The following is a 24371-nucleotide window of genomic DNA, read 5'->3' as shown; positions in this document are numbered from 1 at the left end:
TGTGTGTGTGTGCCACCGTATTCTGTGTATGTTTGGGCTAGCGTGTGTGTATGTTTGTGTGTGTGCTTGGCTGGTACGATCGATCGCTGGTTGATCGCTTGATCGATAGCTCTGTAGGCGGGTCACGCGTCACGTTCCCCAGCCCCCTTGGTGGCTTTTGTTTGTGTGTGTGTATGTGTGTGTTTTTTTTTAATTATTTGAATTATTTATGTATTTCATGCAGTCAGTCGTCACATCTGAAATTTTGAGTTCGGATTTTTTTGTTTTTGGGTATTTTTTGCTCAACTTTTTCGTTAATTGGTTCACGTTCACGTTTCGCTTGATACTGTCCGCTGGCATCGTTCAAATTTCGTCAGAAAAGAAATATTTGAAAATTGTTTTATTTTCATTATTATATATGTGCATACTTTTTTATTTTTTGGCGACGACCACGAGTTCAGTCCACTCGTCGTCTATGAATTTCCTTTGATGCTCAAATATTTCTTTTATATTTCATCTTTTTTTTTTTTTGCGGCGATTCTGAAATATTTTCATATATACGTCCATGTGTGCGTGTCTGTGCAGATCGTTATTTATGAAAGCGCGACGCATTTGATTTTTGATTTAGATTCACATTTTTGTGCGTCTGTAGAAGTTTTTTTCCTGTCTTATCAGCTTACTTGTAGACAGACGTATTTTACATATAGACCACGATTATCTCACAACTCATTCAAGACATTTGGATTATTTTATTTTAAGTATTAACAAAATACTCTGACTAATGGCACAAGGTGCACACTCTATAAACATTAAATGTGCTTTTTGGTTTTTCTTGGGATTTTTTACACATTTGGTTCGAAAGTAAACAATCAACACATTTGTTTATATATGCTGCGACAATGCAATTTACAACAATTAATCATATTATTGTTTATGATGTTCATACCCATGAAACAACTTTGATACCCTTTGTAAATAATACAAGCTGGGATTTTGGGTTTTATGCTAGTGCGCCTAAGGCATTCCTACGAAGAAAGTGATTTTATTTGAGAAAAAACATGTGCTAAGAATAATGAAAAAATATGTGAGATATCTACTAAAGTCACAAAATCTTTTAGTTATATTCTACAGAAGTTTTTTGCTTGAAAATTACACTACATGGAGGAATACAATTTGATTTGCTACTCTAATATTCTAACAATATTAGGAAAAACTATAAGTATATTCGAATAAATAAATTGTTGTCGAATAGATAAGACTAAACTTAAGTCTGCAGAAGCAGAGCAACGCCCGCCAGTGTCCATTTGCCTGGCTTGTCCTTGGTCTTCAGATTGAAGGTCCACACATAGGTTGGGCCACGGGTACGTGTCTTGTAGACGGGGCATTCGTACATGTTCCTCATGTCCTGCTTGTCTTGGGTAATGGCCTGCGAGTGTGGAGAGATATATGGATATTTTAGATTTTAGAATTGAATTTATGCAAACATGCGCCGCTTTTTAGACGCCACAGATCCGTTCCCAATTCAAATGGGTATTTCTATTTAGAATTCGCTTTTCGGCATTTGCATTACAAACTCACTCGAATATTGATCACTGGCATTGAGGGATATAGTTCTTTGAGACGTGATTCCATAATAATGCCCTGCTGTATATCCCATCTGGCGCCCTCCATATAGATGCCATGCACACAGCAACCGTCCCGCGGTGCCGTACTGTAATTAAATTCAGACAGAGATTTGCAATTGATATCGAATAAGCATGGATTATTCACTAAGCTCCGCCAATTAGTGGGGCGCCTCTGTCTGACGCCAAATTCAAAATACGAGAAACTGGGCGCCACTTAATAAGCAATCCGTGCATCAACTATCAGCAATCAAGACTCAAGAATCGACAGTCGGCAAATAGACAATTGTTAATTACACTTTATTATTAATTGCTATTTATAAATATTCGCTGTGTGTGTATTGGTGCGGTGTCTAAAATTAGCCCTCATGGCATAGCATTGCAGCTATTATTAGACTCAGCTTGAAGCCGTTGGCCGGATGAGCCGCTGTTTACACTATCTTCCCAGTGTAAGTATTGACACAAGTCATGTAGATTTACATAGCTACATAGTTGATACGACAAGTAGTGCTGAGCACGTGTCGTGCTCAATGGGACGGTCTAACACGATGTGGTTGGGAACGGCTTAATCAAAACCCAGAGAGATCTTAAGATGATAAAACACGGATTATAAATATAATGTTTCCTGATTATATTAGCATGGCGATTAGCTATGTGCGGCTGACTCAGCCGACTCTACACAGTCTTTACAAGCTAACCATGAGCTTAACTCAATCAATTTTCAGTAGTCATCACGGCTCAGCACAACTTTACACAATCTCAACAAGCCCAAGCACGAGTCAACACGAGCTTATTGCAATCGCTCATGCGCTCCTCTCTAGCAATGATTAGAGTAAGGTATGCAAATGTGTGTGTGTCTGTGTCGCCTAATTGGGTTGTCAGTACTGAGCACTTAGCAGTTCTATAGCTATCAGTCGAGAACTTGAACTGATGAAGGCCTTTCCGCAGCAGGAAAATAATTGTACTATATACGCATATATACCAATATATGTCCTATTGAGTGCCGTCAAATGGGCATCTCCAATGCAATGCCAGACAATGGTTTTAAAATCGGTCACAAGTCTACTGATATCTGTTTCGCGTAGCTGGGGGTCAGCGCCAAAGTCAATTAAAATTGCGTTTCAATAAAGTCGTGTGTGTCGCTCTTTGTCGGCCGGCACTTACGTAAATTCCTCCTTCTGCTTTTTGGTCACGTCACACTGCAGGCACATCTTGTCCAGCGGCAGCTCGTTGCGACGCGCCGTGCTCTGCATGATGGCCGTTAGCAATGATTGGGGATTAAAGAAGCCCGCCAGCCAGACGCAGGAGGGTAGCTGCAATCGGGACACAAAGCAAAAAGCATAAATATTTGCAAACTGGTTGGGTCGAGTCGGGTCGGCATACCACAAAATCGGTGGACCATGTTTCCAACTCTCGCAGGCGCAGACACAAATCGATAAACCAATTGTTGAGCCCCAGCAGCGAGGGATAGGCACGTTGTGTCCATATCGGCGGCACCTGGTCCAAAAACAACGAATTCTCGAGCACCTCCATGTCCGAAGTGATGGTCAGTTCACCCTTCAGGCCCAGATCGAGCTCCTTCAGGTTGCGTTTCATTTCGCTGGTCAGGTAGTTCATGCGCTCGCATTCCTGGAACGCCACAATCACATAGGGCGTACGCTCCTCCACTTTGTTCATAATCTCGACCATATTAAATTCCTCAGGCAGCTTCTCAATGATCTCGTCCACAATCTGTTTGACCTTGTCCTCGCGCGTTACTGTGGCACCGCCGCCGGCACCGGCATCCCGCGGCTGCATCTCGAAGACGGTGCGAAATATGTTCTCTGCTCGGGTAGTCAGGAAACCAACCTCTGCATTGGGATGCAGGCCATACAGGTAGGGCGACTCGGCTGGCATCATTTCATCCACATAGTTGTGATAGCCCACATAGTCCGTGTTGGGTGGGGCGGGAAAGGAGGGCGCCAGGAACAGCTCGCCGTCAACCAGATCTGGCTGCATATACTCCTCCAAATAGGTGATGCACAAGCGTCTGTCCCAGTCGTCAGTGATGTGGCCGCCGTACATAATCTCGCCGAATAGATAACGCAAATCCTCCCACGGTACCTTGGCATTCGCCTCCAAGTAGTTATACAGCACTGATACGCTGATATTCAAGTCGCCCACATTGAATGGATATATCTTGTTCCAGCCCTGGGCGCCGAATTTGCGGCGCTCAGCTACCACAGCATGGAAATAGCACAGCGAAAAGAGAATGGCCTTGAATTCGGCCTCCTTGCCAGACATCTCCAGAGTTTCTTGCGTGAAATTGTCCAAGGCCTTGTGCAGATTGGCCAACATACCCGTTGGCGGCTCATTGGTGATCTTTATGGAGGACTCCAAGATACCCTAAAAAATATCGTTTACTCACTTTATTTCATACTCTACCCAACACTTGCCTGTGGTATAATATGCGCCGATGGCGTTGAGGCAGGTTCTGCGCTCAGGAACATGCGATAGTCTGGATGGGAGCCATCGGCATAGTGCTCCAATTTTTTCTCCAGCATGGGTAACCACTTGCGCACCAAGTGAATGTTCTGGAGGACAACCCAGTGGCCACTTTTGGCTGCCGTGTCCATAGCTGCCTCAGCAATCGATTCCTGGCCCTGGCCCAGGGACACGTTGTGAAAGTTGCCCAGGTCCATGGAGAAGCCCAGTTGCTTGCCTAAAGCTTCAACGTCTTTCAGGGGATTGACGCCTGGAGAAAGTATAAAGAAGATGGGCGTGGATGGACTAGCCTCTTCGTACGACTTGGCAAACTCCATGGCGCGGCTCTCCACATATTTGGAGCCCAATTTCTCTTCAATAAAGTCACTGTGATATAAAGTGAATGTCATAAAAATTTCATTTTCATTATTATAGAAAATACTTACGCTAGTGCATAGGTCATGCGATCGGGTCGCAGAGCTCTGATCATGCAGAGACGCTGCAAGGCGGTTTTATTTTTCCATTCCTGCGGAAATTTCTCCTTCTCCGGCAGCTCAGATTCAACGAGCTTTTTCCAGCGTTTCGATGATGTCTCAATGTCCCGATCCAAGTTCCGAAACTCATCTTTGGACGCTAGACTGCAAATTCCGCCCCACGACTGATTACTCAAAAAATCCACAGGACTTGTCACATGTGGCTTTATCGGGAAGCGGAGTAGGAAGTCCAGTTCCGCGGATGAGAGCTCCTCGTTCATCAGCAGTATCTGTTCGAAAATAAGGGAAAAGCTTTAATAAAAGAATCTATTAATGTCGAGCGTGGCTTACCTGAAAAGTCATTTGCGAGGCAAAGATGAGCTTGTCGCATTCAAAAAGACCACGCGAAGTATACTGAAAGACCGAATACGTAATACAATCGATCAGATTTGAAACGCGCAATGCCAAAGTTTCGCTCGGTTCAGCCTTGGCTATGGCCTTTTGGAACACTACACTAAAAGCCTGTGGGAGAGACGATTATTGACTTCTGAGTTTCATCATTTGCTGCTGAGGCCTTAAGCAAACCTTCAATGAAAACTGATAGATCGGATTGATGGTGTTCAGCTCGTTAAGTATAAAGTATAAGAGACTAGCTCGGGCAGCAGCTGGCCTGTAGTATTCCCGAGCCTTATCAATTTCCTTCGACGTGATTTTAGCCTCAGCCACTTTCTCCTCAATATCCGAAGCTGTGCTTTTGGTTGTCTCCAGGTTCTCCACTAATGCGGTGTCACCTAAAATATTCTCACCCGCTGATGATAGACGCGAGAGGAGATCATCTTCCAGTTTCTTCAGCATAATCTTAAAATCGTTCTGTTGCTTAGTTAGCTCGGCTTTCAGGTCTTCCAAGTCTGGGCGTTCGGCCTTCACAACTTCGGCGAGCAGTTGATCCTCCAGTCCATCTCGAGTGACAGTAAAATTGATCAGTGTGGTCTGTGCTTGCATTTCAGGTTTATAGTGCGGATTAGCTAATTTAGTGTGTAGAATTAAACGGAATGTGGAATTGTACTCGATCTCCTTGTCACCGATCTTGATAGCTCTGCAAAACAAGGGGTGTTAGAAGTATTCACTTACATTAAGTAAGCGACGCTGCACTCACTTGCCCTTCTTGATAAGATTGCGTCCGAGCAAAGAGTCCAAAACGGGATCTAGATTCTCATCGATATTCTCGATCAGCACCGTTATGCCGGTATTAATGGACTTCTCAATGATATCCAAATAATTGCGTTGACCCAGCCGTATGACTTTTAGCTCCTCGCCATACTTCTGCTTAATCCACTTGACGCCCTGCAACTGAGGGTCAATCATGAGTGGCCAGCGATCCGAGTTAGACAATATTGTTGCATTCTCAATGGACATGCGATCGCTGGGCAGACCCTCGTTCGTCCAAATGGCAATGGTCGTGTCATCGGTAAGCAGCGTCAGCGGATCAAGATTCTCAGTTGTGGGTATGGGGGGATCAATGCTCTTTAGAAAGGGTGTCCACATCTTTTGCAAGAGATCAATGCGAAAACCCTTCGTAAAGCAACCGACATAGGAAATGAAGGCGGTAATGAGTAGTATATCGCCGGGTAAGGTAATGCCCTGCTTGACGAAGCTGAAAACAAAAGTAGTTTGCATTAGTTTGCATTAGAGATCTATTGTGGGAGTACTACTCACTTATTGACTGCTTCAGCCCAGCGCACGTTCTCGCTGGCCAGACCGCCGACCAGACGATTGGCCAGCGCAATGGTTGCCTGTGTGGCATCCGCCTCCTGCTGACAACGTAGCTTATCCGCAATCGCCTTTTCAAAGTCCGCTGTCAGCTTGGCCAGCTGCTCCTCAAGACTCTGCGCGTAATTGAAATGAAAGATAATTTTAAAATTATAATATTTACATTTACGGACTTACCGCAACTTTGCGCTTGATGCCCGCCAACTTGTCCTGTGCAGCTGCCAGCTCTGCATTAGCAGCAGCCAAGGCCTTGCGCTTCGGCTCCACATCGCAATAGACTTCGTAGAATTTAATAATGTTGATGACCCAGGCACAGAGTCCAGCCGCAGCACCCGATTTGGAGCGGACGAATTCAGGTTCGAATTCGGGATCCTTGAGATAAGGTTGAATGGCTTTAATAATTTCCGGATGTATATTCTCCTTGTCATAGTTAATCAGGGCATCCAGAAAAGCATCCACCTTGGCCATGGAAATTTTGGCCGCTTTCCAGGATCGATCCTTGGGCAGTTTGCCCCCAGGTGCCAGCAGGACCATGACGGCAGCGGTCACATTCGTCACTGCACCCGGTGGAGAGCCAAAGCTCTTGAGTTCTGTCAGGTTGGCCTTGTTGAGCGTGTTGAGTGCCTCTTGGGCGGCCAAGAGGGCGGGCTCAGCCTTGAGCAAATCTTCCTCGCAATCGCGCTGCTTTTTGCTCACTTCGTCGGCTATCAAAGCGACCTTCATTTCCTCTTCGTCGGCAACCGCTTTTTCCGTTTGAACTTTTTCCGTTTCAATGCCCACAATTTCGATCAAGGCATCCGCTGCGTCATTCTTCTCCTTCAGCTCCACCTCCTGCACGGCCAATTTGACCTTGAGATCCGCCACCTGCACAGCGGTGGAGCGCAGCTTTTCCAATCCATTCTCCAGACGCTCAATTTTGCTCTGCAAGTCCTCGTGCTTGTGATTGAGTAGCTTCAGATAGAGATTAATCTGCTCAAGATAACTCTTGGGTGTGGTATAATTATAACGACGTTCGTTCTGTAAATAAACCTTGGACGTCGTATTAACCGACGTGTGTACGTAGGCCATGAACTTGGCCACAGAATCGCGATGAGTCTCTGGCAGCACTTTGTTTTGGGCCAGAAAGTTCATGGCGACCGAGATGAGTGCCTCCTGAGGCCATTCGTGGAACCAATTGATGGATGTTGCATTGATGATGGCAGGGAATTTTCTCGACCGAACACGCAATGTTGAACCCACTGGTGAAAAACACAGAACTATCTTCAATTGCTTGCGCACACGATCGATGAAGAATTTCCAGCAGTTTTCACGTGTATCAACCAGTCCCGCACCTTTGACCTCATTACGCACACCAGCGATTATGTTCTCGATTTCGTCATCCGGAAATAGATCTGGAATCTCGCCAGTGGCTAACAAATCGTTGATTAAGACAAGAAAATCCTCGCTAGGTATCTGGGCGTCCGTCATTAAAAACATAATGCTAACATTTTTCAGGCCAGCTTTCAAATACAAGCCGGAAAACTCGTTCTAAGTATTGTATATACATATGTTAAAAGCGGTTAGAAATTATTAGATATCAATTAGAATATATGAAGAGGACAGACCTTCAAATCATTGACACCGTAGCCCTTCTTCAGCTGTATTTGCACAACCTCCAAGCTGGATATGAATGCTGCCAAGCGCGCTAGAGATTGTTTTCCACTGCCACCAACACCAACCAATAAAGCGCTGCCACGCGGCGATTCTAATATGCGATTGATTCTACACGAATCAGACAATAATAATCCGAATATAGTTTATCTTTTGGAACTTGATAAGCCTATATAAGACTTACCTGCAGACATGCATCATCGCATCCTCGAATAACACCAGATTCATGGCAGCGACTAGATCATTATACGATGACATTGCTTCCTGAAGGAGTTTGTGAAGCTCAGGCCAACCCTTGATGGGCATGTACTTAGGATCACCAATTCCTCCAGCGAAATGACAGTAAATATTCGGTTTGTCGAATATAACGGATTCGTCAATTTCTTCGAACGACTTCTTGACAATGTCATGCTGCATTTTCGTAAAGCTATCAATGTCCTTATCATCGATTAGCTTATCGGAGTACACACGCTGTGTCTCGTGTTGCCACAAACGTATAAGATCTGTGGAGCTCGTCAAGCAATCTGTCGAGCTAAATAAAAGACCCTGCAAAGTATAATAGAATACAATGAAAATAATTGCAATCATCTGAATCCTGTGCAATACTCACTTGAAAAACATTGCTGATGTCTCGAAGATTGAAGATATAGTGGGATTTGATAGCCGTGGGCAGAAAGACCTGCAGGCACTTGTTGTGCAAGGCAATTGTGGCCGCCACTATATTGGGCGTCATTCGCGTCACGATCGGCATGAACTTTTGCTCGGCATTCGCAAAGTGCTGCGACAATATCGCCGAGTACATGACCGTGATGGAGTCCGTGCCCGGAAAGCTAACGGCTAGCACGCAAAAGTGCCGCTGCAAACGGGGATTGATGGTGAAGCTGCCCGAGGTCGGATTCATGCACGCCACATACTGACAGTTGTGTATATCCTTGAGGGTCAGCTTGTTGCGATCGTACCAGTGTCCGTAGTCGAGATGTTGTCGCATCAGCGTGTGCGGCTGCACGGTGCCGTAGCAGTCCACCTCGGGCATGTTGATGTCGTCAACAAAGTAGATCAAGGTCTTGTTGCCAGGCGGTCCGTAGTTGCGACCCGCTTTCTTCTCCAGCGGCTTCTCGAGTATCTTTTGCAACATTTCGGACGTGGTATAAAAATTGAATGGTATTGTGGTGACAGCGTAATTCTCAGAAAGCGATTGAAGCTTCTCATTGACCAGTACGGTCTTGCCGCAGCCGGCATTGCCTACTAGCATCACCGGGTGCTTCTTATCCATCAACAGATCCAGAAAATAACGCAAACGTATTGACTCGGAGGTATGCACGAGCACAGCTTGCAACGGCAAGTCCGAATCCAGCTCGAATTTCGTTATCTTCTCGGTCCAGGGCAGGAAAGTCTTTGTCTCGCTATCCAGAAAATAATCAAACACCGTTCCGCCTGCATTTTGTGGATTTTGCAATTCGCATTGTTAGTTCGTCGTGATTCCCAAGGGAAATTCCAAACGATTTTGCTACTCACCCGATGGAAACTTAACAGTTTTGAACTCATTTACCCACCATTTGCTGAACTCCACGCGATAGTCAATGGCTTGATCCTGAAACATGGCCGAGCCGAATGCCCAAATGCAGGCAAAAACGAAATACAGTTCGTGCCACTCTTTTGGACAGTCGGCCGGTGTGTTAGCTGGTATTAGAAAACAGTTTAGCAGATGGCACAGCATTTGTATGTGGGCCATTTCAGCGACAGGCGTGATCTTTTTAAAACGCACGCGTATCGTGTCCAATGAGGGCGGTATGTACTTATCGAATAACATGACCAAATTGGACTTTTCGGCTGGAATTTTGCGCGTTTCAACCCAACTGGTCACATAGCTGCAAAGAGAATGAAGCGAATAATGAGAAATCTATAAATTGGTATATAAATACATCTCTTAAACAATTGGAGCGTCTTCTGAATAATCTACCTTTCAGCTACTCGGTCAATTCATAGACAGTCATTTAATCATTCCGATTATCCTACACCTGTTTAGATTTATATATGATTGTATGCTAGATGTGTCGCTACTTACGGATTCCAACCCAAGTCCTGGGGATTAATATACAATATGCCAGCTCTGGAGACAGTTGCCGGTGTCGCTGTTCTCAGATTGGAGATCTCAAAGAGCAAACGCATCGAAGGTGTCAACGCAATGCGCTCATTGCTGGCCAAAGTCAACACTTTGTTATCGTCCATAACGGTATTTAAGCTCTCGATCCACATGGGATCGATGTCGCCATCGAGCACAATCCATTTGGGTTGATCACCCGTTATGTTTGCCTGATCCCGCATCAGAACTGAGAACAGTCCGTCCTTCCATTCGCGCGTCGCCGGGTTGATAATGCCGAAAAGTTCATCATTGGTCACCGCTTTTGGATTCAAGTCATTGAATATGGGCTTCCGCTTGATGTTCTGATAGGTGCGCAGCAGCGTCTTCCACACTTGGGTTTTTCCGGTGCCCGCATTGCCAACAATGAATACAGAATGACGTACCTCCAACAGTTCCTCCAGTTGCACTACTTTCAGTATAAAATTATCTTCCGGTTGTAGTAGCAAATCGGAGGCAGCTTGTTTTACGGTGCGTTCAAAGTCCTGATCACGTTTGCGGGGCACATCCAAAGCGGGAAACAGATCGCTGATGAGACCCATGAACACTGGCATATCATCTGTTACGATTTTCGGTATATTGAAATCGCGCAAAGCGCGCATTAAAACCTCCTCCTCCGGCCGGCCAGGATCGCCTCGCTGTAAGAATGTTTAGAATTTTGCATTTAGCGCAAGACAAATAGATGGAAAGGCAGCACATTCACCTTTAGCGATCCAGCCACTACCAACACCGACTTGATGGCACGTAGGCCCCAGTCATAGTGGTCCTGCTTGGAGAGCAGTTCCTTGCAAAGCGTATAGAGCGTAATGAATTTGCGGGCTAGAACACGTGCATCCTGAAATCCCTCGGCGACCAGCATGATCTCACAGATAAGTTCAAAGTCCGGTACCACCATGGCGCAGGGACGGAACAACGCCTTCAGATTCTCCGGCAGCTCAGTGCGTCCGGCATAGCCCGGATTCATTGTAATAAATATGCCCACCGTGGGCACGCACGTGATAACCTCGCCCATGAAATTGAACTTCTCCTTCTTATCGCGTATGGCATCCTGGACGGACTTCACCTGGACTGCCACAACGGAGAGTACTTCCACCGTAATCCTATTGAACTCATCGAAGCAGCCCCAGGCGCCCGTCTGGGCAAGACCCTTGTAAATATTGCCACAGGATTGGTAATCCATCTGCTCGGAACAGTTGAATACATAGACCATGATGCCGATGGCCCGGCCCAGATCCTTGGTTGTCTCCGTTTTGCCCGTGCCGGCCGGCCCAGCTGGCCCACCGCCCATCACCAAGTGTAAGCTCTGTGTAAGTGTTATGTAACAGCGATCTGTGAGCGGCGTGATGACCAGGCGTGGTGTATTGCCTAAGTATTCGTGACAATACTGGAACTCAGCATCGCAAATATTGGCAAAGCAATCCTTTTCCACATCATCGAAACGATGCCGCAACTGCGATTGCCACATAAAAGCCGAGCCTGAATCCAATTTGGCCTGAATCATCTTAGCGACCACATCTCTCGAGTGCACATCAATGGTGCATATCGTCATGATTTTCTGACGATCCCCCTTGGTCAGCTCGCCGAGCAGAAGTGTAATGAGTAAACTGAGTTGTGAGATTTGTTTCTTATAATAGTCCTTGATCGCATTGTCGTAACCCTCCTCCAAACGGCTGAACGCAATGTTCACCTCAGTGGACCACCAGATCTGTGAGCCGCACAGCGATACCTGGGCAGGATAATCGAATAACCATTGCTCACGTTGCTTTTCCTCATAAGCGACAACAGCTTCCGTAACATAATGACGCAGTGAGGCGCGCATTGCCGCTTGTATGCGATTTAGCCACACTTCAACCGGGCCACGAATGCTGGCCAACTCGTTGAACTCCACATATTCGCCATCTTTGGCATACATGCCAGAAGCTGACTCTATCTCATTGGCCGCATCGCGGTTAAATTTGAGGCGTGCTATCGAATCGAATAGTTTTGTGAGATGCTTGGTAACCATATCGGGCTGTATGCCATTGCTAAGGACATCGAGCAAATCGGCCGATGATACAAAATAGAAACGAGGAAAAGCCAAACGTTTTGTTTCCAAATACTCTGCCAGTGCCTTTTCGCATAGCGTTAGCTCCTTTTGCAAATGCTCCAGACGTTCGATCAGGCCAGCTCGATTGGTTGATGCCACCACATTCGATGAGACGGACATCTCATCCATGAGTATACGAAATTCGGCATCGATATTATCGAAACGGTCCGAATCGACCGGCAGCTGTTTGCGTATATCTTCCGAACTCATGAAGATACTCTCAAGATGGGTCCAAGTGCGTTGCACCTCAAACCAAACGGTTATAACTTGATCGGCAATCATTAATTTATTTTGCCAAGCTGAAACTTCCTCGAGGAAATGGGCGATGTACTTGGATGTTATTAAATTTTGTAGGCACACCTGGTTCTCCTCGAGCGTCTCTATGAGTTCTTCCGATGCCTTAAGGAGTTTACACCCTGTGCGCGGATGCAGCTCATTGTCGAACTCCATGGCCGACCATGTCGAGTTCAAGTCCCTCAATATCTTCTCCATGGACATTTCCTTTACCGCTTTATCCACAATATTTTTCACCTCCTCCTCGCATTCGTGCAGATTCAAGCCCAGAAGCTCGGCCAGTGTGGTCTCGTGATCCATTATGAATTTTACCTGTGAGAATACATTACCAGATCTATCAGTTACTATATATTTAACGTGTATACATTTATGGTTGAGCTACGATTTCTACTTGAAATTCTTTACAACATGCATAGAACTTACGGTCACTTCCTTGGGCAAGGCTGCCAGACTCTGGAATGAAATGGTATTTACAAGAAACTGTACAGTCGAGGCGTAACTCTATAGTATATATACACATGGGCCTCTTTAAAATCAAGTTAGGATTAAAAATAAGAAAGTTACTTATTTGAATTAGAAATAGATTTTCATTGCTATACAAACGGGCTGGTGCTAGCATTAAAAAAGAAATTTTCGATCAATTATTTACAGTATGCCAAATTAATCACAGGAAAACTCTGCATGAGAGGTGAGAAGAATAAATAGAAACTGAAAAATAGACCTTAGTGGAGTTCATCAATTGATTCCAGTGACGTTCGCGTATGGCCGGATTTTGCAACTCTCCGACAGCTCGAAGCGACGTCAGCATATTCTTAACCGTCGACTCCAGATTAATGAACGTATCCCAAACACGCATCTCCTTGTCCAACAAGCGTATATCCTTGGCAAACTTTTTACACTCAATATCCATGTTCTCCACGTCGACTTTGCGCCAGGGCGTGGTCTTCCAATCCTCAATGCTGGTTTGCACTATATTCACGTAATCCCAGAGTTGCTGCGATTAATTGATATAATATATTTTTAGTTTAGTTAACAAGAGCTATGATCGAATTATAGTTTAGTTAGGATTTGTAGCTAGTTAAAATGTTATAAAGCTCAAAATTCCAAATGTAGCATGCAGTACATAGGGTAAAAATTTAGTAGATTTAGTGAACTATATAAGAAACATGAAAAAAATTAGTTAATGAATTCAATATCTCGGTAGATACCTTGAGCATGCGCAGTTCCTTACGACATTGCTTGAGCACCTTAAACTCCGGAATATTCACTTCAAAGAGACTGCCCGACTTTTGTATCTCGCCCATTTCGCGCTCGCAGAGATACATATCATCGTTGATCCGGTCCATTAGTAAATAGGGATTTTTACAATCGAAGCGAAAGAAGTCGTACTGCTTGAACACCTCACGGAAGAGCTGGATGTGCGCCTCGAAGAGCGTTATCTTATTCCGTATGCTAACCACCTCGGTGGCCTGGAGTGGCGACACCTGTTGCTTCACCGTTGTGGCTATCTTCTTGGTGTTTGCCCACTGCTCCGGCAATTCCTGCAGCAGCACATTCACCTCCTCGGGTATGTCCATGTCGTAGTATTTCAGCAGCTGGATTGTCTCCTGCATGGGCTCGAACATTTCATCCGTATTGGCCGCACGCTCCTTCACCTGCATGAGATAGGCCATGATGCTGACCAGGCCCTCGTAGTCCTTCTCTTTCACCGTCTGCAGCAAGCCCTCGTCGGCCTTGCGTATAAAGTGACTGAGATCCATCAGACTGGACGTCACAGTGTTCACCAGGTGCATCTTGAACATGTTGCCCCACTTGCAGACAGTGTTGAGCAGCGCCTGTCGAAAGGGTCGCACATCCACTTGAAACCAGGAGCTGAACACCTGAAATGCGGGAATATCCTCAATTTCGGTGAACAGCGACTCATAGTTGTCTATCTGCTCTCGAAAAGCTTCAATCGTGGGCTGACACGGCTGTGGGGGCGGCGGTGCAGCTGGATCATTCATTTGCAGCAGCTCGATCTCGTCTGGATCCAACATCCGGCCATACTCCAAAAAGTATTCCATGCACTCCTCACGGTCATCCAGCCACAGGTACGAATAGCGCTCGAATTGACGGCAGAAGCGCGACGCCTCCTCCATGACCAAGTCGACGCCATTGAGTATCTCCCGTCGCATATCAATAATATCCTGATTCTCCTTAATCAGCTCCACATAATTGCGTTTCTCATTGGGCTTGAGCCGCTTAATGAGCGAACCCATTTTCATAATGTCGCGCATGAGTTCGATAAGCATATTATTGAAGCCCATGGGATCCTCGGGATCTAACGAGGGCACGAACACCAAGTTGGGCTCCACCAGCTCCAGGCGCGACTCAAATAGCGGTGCATAGTTGTTATCTGGGTCCATATTCTCTGCCAGATAGCCCACACTTACGCCCACTGTGCGCAGAATGTTCTCGTACACAATATTATCCACAAAATCCACATAGCTTAGCCAGACAGGATCGTTTTGCTTATCCGCCATGTCGAACTGTAGCATATTATCCTGGAGTAGTTTATGTATCTCTACAGAGGCCGCCTGGATCTCCGCATAGCGCTTGGCAGTTCGATCTGGTCGCTCATCAATGGAGAGTACCGAATCCTTTTTGCAATCGCGACGCTCGAACAGCGGTTGTTTGGCCCAAACCTCCATAATTTTCCGTATTTGACGTAGATTCTCTTGGGTGTGATTCATGCGATTACGCAGGGCAGCCACCGGCTGACGTAACTTCTCCAGATAACTCATGATATCTGAGAAGAAATCATAATTCGATTATTTATCAAAAATAAAACGCTCGACTGCTCACCTGCTGAATTCCATACGAGCTGATCCACACCAATTTCAACCAGATCATCAATCATCTTAATCTCGGGCTCAATCAGCTTGAGCTCCACTGGTGAGCTGCCCTCCTGTATGCTGTTGTACCAATCGATGGTCTTCTCAAGATTCAGTGTATACGAGCGAAAGACATCACTCTTCTCTGCAAACTCAATCGCAATCTCCGGTATGCCATCAATTTTCATCTGCTGCATGTAGTGCACCTCGCGCAGTATGGAGAACAGGGTCGAGCTAAAGTTGAGGATCAATGAGTGACTGTGCTGATCGCGTGAAATAAGCGACTTTTTCAGATCCTCCTCAATTTGGGCAGCAAGCTGCACGGACCAATCCTCAAAGAACTGTCTCTTACAGGTGCCCAACTTGGCCATTAAACACTCATAACGTTCCATAATTTCCAGAGCTTTTTCGGTTTTAGTTATGCTGTAAAAGATTTGAAGCTATTATAGATGTTGTACGAAAAAACCTTAACTACGAATTTAACATTTAACATCCTAGATCATGTTGAATCTTCTTCCAGAATTTCCAAGAATTGTGTATAACTCACTCATGCTGTAGTGCCTTGAAGCTCTTGACGGGGGCAGTAATGCGGGATTCCAGCTGATAGCACCAGCGTATGAAGGCCGCCACCGAAGGACAATTGTAGTTCGGGTATAGCGTATCACCTACTCGGTTTAGCTCCATTTGCTTGTCATAAATATTCTCACAGACTGTCATCTCATCGTCGAGCATGCGAACTATTTCCGCATAGCGCTGTGTGAATTCCTCTTTGATTTTTGGACGATCTAACACGCTACCCACGATGCTTATAAGCTGTGCAAAGAGTGCAATACTTAAGTATTTAGCAAAGGAATAGAGTCTAAATATACTCTCACCTTAAATATACTCTCTAGATTATGACAATCATCGAATGCCTGACAGAGGATGGCGGCCAGCTTCATGTCTAGCTCCAGAATGCGCGTTTGGAAGCCCTTAAAGTCCTCATCGAACTCATGGTCATCGGGATCAAGCACGTCATAGCTCTTCGATGCGAATGCCGTAAAGTATTGATTGAACTCCACATAGACATCGGTTATCCTGGTGCTTAGCTGGCGGCCCCGCAGTCCACCGATTTCGACTTTCTCTAATTTCAGGAATTCAATCACAGTAAAGAAGAACCTGTAAAAATCAGAAATATAATACACCATCTATGTATATATAAACTAAATGTAGTTTTCGATTGTAAATACCACTGAATTGTTGTCAAACGCTCGAGGAACGCATTAAAGCGCTTGAAAACTGAATTTGGATGAAAAGTCCACAAAATCGGTGGACGCTCCTCAGGCTCCGTAAAGAAGGCAGCCAAGCGCTCCTTGTAATAGTCAAAGAGTTCCCGAAAGAACTTTAATATCTGTATAGAGAGTGTCAGCCGCTGCATGGCCTCGTCTATGTCACTGTGAAATATAGACGAGGGATCCAAATAACGCTTAGCCTGGAATTAAAAAGAGAGCAAATAACGTAGCATATGGACTTGCATCTGATTAGTATATGAATATATATGATTGGCAATCAGTTGACTGAATTGATTAATTTAAACTTTAATAAATTCCATTTTACAGAAAGGCGAATTGCTGATTGATTACATTTTCAACTGTCATCGTTATCCATCAACTAAGTGAATAAATTTCTGGCAGACTGACTGCCACTCATACTGCACATCCACAATATGTATATATGTACATACCTGATGTATAATCAAATTGCATATTTCCTGCAAAAGTACAGTTATTTTCGCAGACTGACAATAATAGCGTGAGTTGCCCCAAAGCGTGCAGACGGTGTGCATGAAAGGTATTAGTAGTGGCTTGAATTCGGCAAAATCTATTTCCTCCAGTTGATGCAGTGGACGTTTCAATGGGTTCAAATAGAGCGTTATATCCTTTGCCTCGGCAAGTGCTGCGATTGCCCAATCAAGTTCAAAACAGTTTGTTGGCATGCCAAAGGCAAAGATAGACAAATATATATACATATGTATGTATATTGAGTATACTCAATAGCAATGGCATGCTGTTTGGCCATTAAATTGACTGCACTCACCCGTGACAACGTTTTTGAAGAGCGTCTGAAAGCACGGATGGTAAGCACTCGACGAGTATTCCAATATTAAGGCCATGGCTCGTATGCGCTCATTGCGCAATTGGTCATAGATAAAGGATAGATTCTTAAGTCGATTGTTCCAAAATGTAAATTCTATGAGTAAGTTGATTGGGGCGATAAGAATTTAAATATAATTCGATTAACTAAATTATAGGTATAATATAGCATAGTATGAGTAGGAACGTAAGGAAACTGTATTATTATATATATTATATAATGACTATAATACATAAATATTAAACAATATTGGCTTTATATTTAGTAGTTGTATACAAAAAGAAAAATTCCCAAGTGTGGTTAGTTTTAAAATAATGAAAAACGGATAGCTTTTAGGCTATAACCGCTTTAGGCTTTGCCGTCATCGTCCACAAGTGAGGCCTTGCAGATGGCGAAAAAAATAGACGAATAAATGTCGACTGATAATAAAAAGGCCCCAAAAGTAATTGTTGTTTTGACATAAGGAAATGTTGCATGTCGCCATTCACCAAACAGATAATAAAAGCTAGTTTTGAAGACATTTTTACCCATATGACACACAGACAGGTACAGGCTAGGTACGCGGGTAATAAACATGCAAATTTGGCCAATGCCGGCACGTTGCTAGGATATATCAAAACAAACGTCAACTGCAAAACTTGAATTTTATCAATAAATAATAAATAAAGTTGTGCCAAAAATAACAGCAACTAAGTAATATATGCACGTATGACTAGAGCTTACGGCTGATGCTCACCTGTGTGTGGTGTGGGATTCTGGCCATTGACAAAAGCGTTCGTTGGACTCTCCTTGATGACTTCGTGTATCTGAGTCGCCCACTTGATGACCACGCCCTCGATGGCACTCTTCAGATACAAATCGAATTGGCAATGCTGCGTTTCGGTCAGCTCCTTGGCGGCTTTGACTATTTTCTCAACGCCCACGGGCATGGCCAGTATGGTTTCACCGCTCACCTGACCCTTGACCTGATGCACGGTGCTCTTTAAGCTGTGCACATGCTTCTGCACATCCTGCGCGACCATGATGGGCCAGCTTCTGTAGTTATCCTCATTGGAGAGCAACGGCACCAGCACCTCCTCGACCAGAGCGGACAGCTGGTCAATTGTGCGCGTGGCCAGGTCGCCAAAGATGATGAAATTGCCACAATTCTCACGTGGTATGGGCTTGGCATACCGTTTGATAAAGTAAACTCCTTTGCTCTTCAGCTGCGAAAGGGGAAACGTGGTGGAGGGCACCAGCTGCGCAGCGGGCGTCAATATGATAATTAACACCACAGGTGTATTTCGATCCAGAAACTCTTTAATTATGCCCTTGTGCTCCTCCACCGTGATGACACGCGTCCACTTCTCTGGCTTCAGTTTAAGGGATTTGATGACAAACGAGCCCATCAACTCCAGACGTGGATCCGGCCCGCCGGCTGCAGCGGCAGCGGCTGCCTCGGCGCTTGTGGAGGGCTGCTCCATTGAAGGCGCCCTCCAGGTGTTTGTTTGCTGTTGTTAACACTGATGTTGTTGTTGGTTGTTGTGGCTGTGTGTGAGCGCGTGTGTGTTAGTGTTTGATTGACCTTGTTACCAGTAACAACTATATAATCAATATATATCCTATCAAATCAATATTCTTATTAAAATTATACCAAAATTTCCTATGTGTAAAACAAAATACTTTTGAAGCCCTAAGCACTTATGTAATATATAGATTATGTAAGTTTTCTTCATAGCAGACAACAATTATTTAACTGTTATGTAAGCATAACTGCCATTTAACTGCGTTTTTGCATATATATTTTAATTGTTGTTTTTTTTTTTTTTTTTTTATATATATATATACAAAATTAACCTATTTTAAATCACTTTAAATAGCTGGACTACAGTTTTACTATTCTATCATATTTTTTTTTTCTTTTCATTATTTTCTATTAGTATTCTGGCTTTATTTTTATTTCCGTTTTGCGACTGCTCACCTGCGCTACCGTTAGCTGACTGAAAGGAAGTGCTTCGACGACAACGTAAGCCAGTTAGGAAAAACTGATCGTGGCAGCTCCCGGTTGCTAGGCATTTGTTTATTTTGCACCTTTACCGTTGTTGATTTCCCCTGTGCCATAACATTTGGTTGTCAGCCACGTTGCCACGCTTACTTCCGGCCAATTGTTGCGCCGCCATTTTATGTTGCCATTGCACGCAAACGCCTGGCACGTTGCCACGTGGCTTTCGGCAGGTAATTTGGGAATTGATTAGACGCTAATTCAATCTTTTATTGCCAACTTTGCTACGTAACTAAAAATAGAATGTGTACAATTAAAGGTGATAAGGACTAGCGATTTATTTTGACCTATCAGATTAGGGAAACCTTTGGATGAACAGTCATAAAAGAGATAATTCTGTTAACAATATTATAAATAATTTATTACAAATAATTATCTCATTTTTTATAAATAATATGTCTTATCTTAACATAATTTTTGAAATATATTATTAATATTTAAACAAATCCATTTTTAATAAATACAAAGCGCAAAGAGCGCTGCCATTTTAGCTTTCCCCTGCGATGTAAGCAAGCGAGTCATAATATATCGATTAGTGCATCGGTGATCAATTTACTTTTCCCTCGGAATGTTAGCAATCGATATGCAATATATCGATGATTTAGTCACTTTGTCATACCACAATTTGATTGCTTAACACATACATATGTAAATATACTCAGACGCCTTATATAATCTATTCAAAATATAAATATTATTTCTCTTTATTCATCAATAAATCCATTTGCGCCTAATTATAACAGCTTGTCGGTTGTAATTGGCTAATTTGTTAGGTTTGTTGCATGCCACAGTGTCAGCAGGCCGTCAAAAACTAAGCCACAAGCGCTTAGAATATTAATTCGCAAAGAGCTGGGAAACTCGCAGCAGTCACGCCAAAATCTGTTGCATATGTGCAACAAATGTGGAGTGCTGAGAGTGAGCCCCACTCTGCCAAATTTCCCCTACATATTTCAAGTTTATAGCATATTTGAGGCGCAGGCGTCAAGGTGCTATAAACAAACCAAAACAAATAACTGTTGCGCCCGGCGCAACAATGTTGCCAAGCCAACCGTAGCAACATTGCTGAGACGCAAACAAGCAACAGTTTCTTGCATGACTTCCGTATGCAAAAACTTTTGCTATTTCTATTTCTATTTTTTTATGAGAGCTACGACTATTGATTGACCTAGGCCTAGGCCTCGGTGCAGCAACGGTTCATTCAACCTGCTCGGTTGCTAGGAAAACCAGTTGCTCGCTCGTAATAAATATTAAAGCCCAATTATTGCCGGCAAACCGCAAAGCGGCTGCAAAGCAACTCATTGAAGCTGAAAAGTTACTTACATTTATAAATGTGACTTTGCCCAAGTCTATCCCAACACTTCTCGCACAATGCTGCAGTTGGGATTGCTGCTGCTGAGCGCCGCATCGGCAATTGTTGTCGAGCGCAACATGTTTGCCTACTACAAGGTGCCTGTGCGGCTGCTCGACCTGGCCAGGCCTCATGCAAACGACTCTTCCACTGCCGGCCTCTACTATGTGCTACAGTGTCCGCCCAAGCTGGACGACATCATACCCAAGCCCAGAGACATGCAGACCTGCCAAGTGGTGAACCACTACAGAGATAAGTCCCGAAACTCCAGATACAAGTCCAAAAGACTTCGGCCTGCCCGCACTTACCTCATACCACTGCCGCCGACAACCGTTAAACGTATGCGCTGGGGCTGGCGTCAGCGTCGCAGCAAACGCCATAACCAGGACACAGCACCAGCCCAGGAACAGGCCACCCCACTTTTATACCTTGGCCAGCCGCATAGCCGTCAAAAGCTGCTCAAACTGGCCGCGGATCATCGAAAATTTAAGCGAGGCAACAGCTCCAAGGGCTACCAGCACATGTACCATCGCGATGAGGTCTACAACGATCATATCTTCTACGATGAGCTCCAACTTGATGGTCAGTACCACAATCTGGGGAAAGCTAAAATTGGAAACTAGTATACCATAAATTATTCACTATAAATATAAATAAATATCCAATATAAACATTTGCAGCAAAGCTCCAATTTATTCCATAGGTAAAATTGTAAGAATAATGTTAACAAATTAAATTCTATTACTAAATTCTAATACCTAAAACTATTTTCAAACACATCCCATCAAACAAGAAATAAAAAACTCATTTCATTAAGCTAAAGAACATTCAAGAAATTCAAGTAAATAAAGCAACAAACCAATATACTCTCTTTCACATTAAGAACAGTATATATATATATATATATATATGCAATTAATATTCGTCTGGTAGAAACAGATCGTCGTAGGCGACATTATCAAAGACCCTTTTCAGTATTAACGTAAGGCATAGTTCAAAGGTTTTCAGCATACTTGGCTCAAGCTCTTGCCAAAACTCTAGCCAATTTTCATTGATAACATTGTTCATCACAATTGTCATATCCGTATTTTCAGTATATAATGAATCAAGCGAAATTATCCATCTAAAAAACAGGAAGAGCTCTCTAAATATATTGTGAGACATTTTATTCTTCTATTTTCTTACCGCTGCAGATCGACTTTGGGCTTCAGTTCATAGATGCGCAAGTATCGCTTGTTATTGCGATATTCCTGTATAGTCTTTATCAGCATTTCCAAACGAAAGTTAAGAAATTCTGAACAAAAACTTCCCGTTGCATTTGCTCTAAATAACAAAATACGAGACAGCATATTATAAGTACCTTTATGAATGAGCCTTGGTATATGAGCTTTAATTATCATGCTGCTACTACTCGGATCCTTATTAAAGCCAATGACTTGGGTTATGGTTGCGTTGTTGAATCCCTTGTTGGTTAAATTTTGTAAGTAAAATGATAGCCAAACTGAAGCACCATTGGGCCTGTTCACAATCGAGATATCGTCCAGCTGGGTTACATTCAACGGAGCCAAGCCAATCCCCGGTATACCATTTGGATAACGCCTAATCAAGTCGTTTATAGTATTAATAAGGCATTGGGAGTCCCCAAAGTGGCATTTTTTGATATCATCGGCTGCATATACATATATCAATGTTTAACTAATTGAAGTCAACAATTGCTGCAAAAATTTGATTACTCACGCAGCTCTATTCCCAATGAAGTTTTATACAGCATTAACAATATGACGAACAATAAGGAATATTTATGCATTCCCAATTCGAGTACGTTTAAATATGCTATAAATACTATTTAAAAATTTACCTATATATTATTTTTTTTACCTATTACGTTTGCTTACAATCACGACACGATTTCACTTAGAACCTGCTTCAGCCAATGCTCGGTTGTAAATAAAATCAAGAGAGTCAAGTTTATAGTCAACTATCTGGAAAACCGGATTGTCAGTTAAATGAATGTATATAATTTTAAAAACTATAGATATATATTTCCTGTTACATTAATTAACGCTTTCACAGCTAATACAAATCTGAGCTTAGATTAATTGCTGATTCAGTCTCATTATCCTTGAGGAACATGTCGTCGTAGGATATTTTTTCAAATGTATCTGCAATCATACTCGTAAATACACCGCTGAAAATGTTCAGAAATGCTGGTTCCAGTTCATTCCAGAACTCCAACCAGTTCGTGTTAAGCAGCTCATTGATTGCAATTGTTAGATCCATGTTCTCGGGAAATAAATTATCCAACCACACAATCCAGCTGTCAAATTAATTTTGATCAAATAGTGCGTTGCCTATATATATACATATAATATCGATGAGGGTAGTTTGAAAAGTTTTCCAACTAACAAGAATATATTGTATTTTTGTATTTAAAAACGAATTCCAATTTCCAGATATGTTTCTATCTTCATGTCAATCTTTCAGACCACCCTTGTATATGTATAATTTTATCAAACTCACCGACTTATATTGACAACTGGAACCAGTTCATATATTTTCAAATAGCGCTTATTATTCCGATATTCCGGTATGACTTTCAGCTTCAATATGAAACGTAGATTCTGAAAATCCGATGTTGAGCTACCTGTCGCATTTAGGGCAACCATCCAAACCCGTCCCTTGGCCACATAGTTTCCCTTGTGAATAAGACTTGGTATCTGTCCGTGTATTTCCATTATGGTGGCTGTTGGATCCTTCCCGAAACCTTTGATGCGCTTTACTGTCGTATTCTCAAAGCCATAATTCGCTTGATTGAATAGCTTGAATTGGAACCAAGCACCACCAATTTGGGCATTATTCCAGACATTCGAATCCTTAATGTTCACAACGTCGATGGGCTTCATACCGATTGCAGACAATCCGTGTGTATATTGTCGTATCACAGCATTCATTGATCCAACAATACATTTCGAATCACCAAAACGGCATTTCTTTATATTGCTTGCTACGCGAATTGAGGTAAAGAATAAAAAACGCTATAGCAAAAAGAGATTTGTTTTTATAGAAACACAATTGTATTTTTCTACCCACGTAATGTTTGACTCTTTATTGCGATAAACAGATGGAGCCCGATCACAATAAGAAAGGTTTTACGCATACTTGAAATATATATCATGTATATATACATACAAGTCCAATGTCTGTCAGAGAACAATCCACTTGTATTTGCCCCAGCGTTTAAGCCTTGAATAAAAGCGAATACCTTTTCAACAGAACATTTATAAGCTCAGCAAATCAAAACGCAATTATCATAGTTTTATAAACCGGTTCTTTGTAAGAAATGAATAAAATAAAGGAATTAAACTAAGTTCCGTACATCAATTCTAGTTTTCATATAATTAGTGGAGAGTATGCAATGTTGAGCTTCGAATTGTCATTTAATACTAAATGCGATAGCTTAACCTGTACGAGTTTATGTGTATGTATGATAATATACTGC

General features: G+C 43.2%; 4 protein-coding genes across 10 annotated transcripts; 1 reads left to right on the top strand and 3 right to left on the bottom strand.

Moving 5' to 3' along the window:
- Positions 1-461: 461 nt before the first annotated feature.
- On the bottom strand, positions 462-19825 carry Dhc93AB (Dynein heavy chain at 93AB). 3 transcript variants are annotated; one of them, XM_089461697.1, is made up of 28 exons: positions 19444-19825; positions 18220-19010; positions 17427-17579; positions 17074-17285; positions 16580-16821; positions 16226-16508; positions 15898-16163; positions 15322-15773; positions 13686-15265; positions 13199-13471; positions 12901-12930; positions 10801-12789; positions 10023-10735; positions 9473-9825; positions 8568-9391; positions 8142-8503; positions 7912-8068; positions 6485-7834; positions 6254-6423; positions 5694-6191; positions 5123-5633; positions 4889-5059; positions 4511-4827; positions 4037-4451; positions 2985-3986; positions 2766-2914; positions 1558-1690; positions 462-1405 (listed from the first exon to the last, which is right to left on the bottom strand). In XM_089461697.1, the coding sequence occupies exons 2-28, from the start codon at positions 18944-18946 to the stop codon at positions 1244-1246; spliced, it is 13494 nt and encodes a 4497-aa protein (XP_089317823.1). In that variant the 5' UTR covers positions 18947-19010; positions 19444-19825; the 3' UTR covers positions 462-1243. The 3 variants fall into 3 exon arrangements, with proteins under 3 accessions (XP_089317823.1, XP_017855825.1, XP_017855826.1); XM_018000336.2 differs by having other exon boundaries at positions 18220-19825; XM_018000337.2 differs by lacking the exon at positions 12901-12930 and having other exon boundaries at positions 18220-19824.
- Positions 19826-20149: 324 nt separating this feature from the next.
- On the top strand, positions 20150-21729 carry LOC108621058 (uncharacterized). Its single transcript, XM_018018165.2, has one exon. The coding sequence runs from the start codon at positions 20893-20895 to the stop codon at positions 21493-21495; it is 603 nt and encodes a 200-aa protein (XP_017873654.1). The 5' UTR covers positions 20150-20892; the 3' UTR covers positions 21496-21729.
- Positions 21540-22905, bottom strand: LOC108621380 (protein takeout-like). 3 transcript variants are annotated; one of them, XM_018018663.2, is made up of 4 exons: positions 22768-22905; positions 22610-22705; positions 22058-22541; positions 21540-21995 (listed from the first exon to the last, which is right to left on the bottom strand). In XM_018018663.2, the coding sequence occupies exons 2-4, from the start codon at positions 22677-22679 to the stop codon at positions 21788-21790; spliced, it is 762 nt and encodes a 253-aa protein (XP_017874152.1). In that variant the 5' UTR covers positions 22680-22705; positions 22768-22905; the 3' UTR covers positions 21540-21787. The 3 variants fall into 3 exon arrangements, with proteins under 3 accessions (XP_017874152.1, XP_089317831.1, XP_089317832.1); XM_089461705.1 differs by having other exon boundaries at positions 22610-22714; positions 22768-22897; XM_089461706.1 differs by lacking the exon at positions 22768-22905 and having other exon boundaries at positions 22058-22166; positions 22233-22541; positions 22610-22749.
- On the bottom strand, positions 22890-24203 carry LOC108621378 (protein takeout-like). Of its 3 annotated transcripts, none has more exons than XM_018018661.2 (3): positions 23963-24203; positions 23393-23876; positions 22890-23189 (listed from the first exon to the last, which is right to left on the bottom strand). In XM_018018661.2, exons 1-3 carry the CDS (start codon positions 24057-24059, stop codon positions 22946-22948), a joined length of 825 nt encoding a protein of 274 aa, XP_017874150.1. In that variant the 5' UTR covers positions 24060-24203; the 3' UTR covers positions 22890-22945. The 3 variants fall into 3 exon arrangements, with proteins under 3 accessions (XP_017874150.1, XP_089317829.1, XP_089317830.1); XM_089461703.1 differs by having other exon boundaries at positions 23393-23907; positions 23963-24105; XM_089461704.1 differs by having other exon boundaries at positions 23087-23223; positions 23963-24098.
- Between the last annotated feature and the right edge of the window lie 168 nt (positions 24204-24371).

The sequence above is a fragment of the Drosophila arizonae genome, chromosome 2 (assembly GCF_054131065.1).
Source record: "Drosophila arizonae isolate 15081-1271.41 chromosome 2, UAZ_ARI_1.0, whole genome shotgun sequence".
In the NCBI taxonomy this organism is placed as follows: Eukaryota; Metazoa; Arthropoda; class Insecta; order Diptera; family Drosophilidae; genus Drosophila; species Drosophila arizonae.
The sequence above is the reverse complement of the archived record's forward strand: the minus strand, read 5'-3'. Positions and strand labels throughout refer to the sequence as shown.

Bases quoted from the DNA above. Each gene is read 5' to 3' on its own strand.
- Dhc93AB (XM_018000336.2), bottom strand. From the start codon at position 18,946: ATGGAGCAGCCCTCCACAAGCGCCGAGGCAGCCGCTGCCGCTGCAGCC. The intron at 17,286-17,426 runs GTGAGTGCAGTC...GGGCAATCGCAG, and splicing joins CTTCAAAAACGTTGTCACGG to CACTTGCCGAGGCAAAGGAT. The intron at 6,192-6,253 runs GTGAGTAGTACT...TTTTGTTTTCAG, and splicing joins TGGGCTGAAGCAGTCAATAA to CTTCGTCAAGCAGGGCATTA.
- LOC108621380 (XM_018018663.2), bottom strand. From the start codon at position 22,679: ATGCATAAATATTCCTTATTGTTCGTCATATTGTTAATGCTGTATAAA. The intron at 22,542-22,609 runs GTGAGTAATCAA...ATGTATATGCAG, and splicing joins TTCATTGGGAATAGAGCTGC to CCGATGATATCAAAAAATGC. The intron at 21,996-22,057 runs GTAAGAAAATAG...CCTGTTTTTTAG, and splicing joins CCCAAAGTCGATCTGCAGCG to ATGGATAATTTCGCTTGATT.
- LOC108621378 (XM_018018661.2), bottom strand. From the start codon at position 24,059: ATGTATATATACATGATATATATTTCAAGTATGCGTAAAACCTTTCTT. The intron at 23,877-23,962 runs GTGGGTAGAAAA...CAATTCGCGTAG, and splicing joins AATAAAGAGTCAAACATTAC to CAAGCAATATAAAGAAATGC. The intron at 23,190-23,392 runs GTGAGTTTGATA...TTAATTTGACAG, and splicing joins CCAGTTGTCAATATAAGTCG to CTGGATTGTGTGGTTGGATA.
- LOC108621058 (XM_018018165.2), top strand. From the start codon at position 20,893: ATGCTGCAGTTGGGATTGCTGCTGCTGAGCGCCGCATCGGCAATTGTT.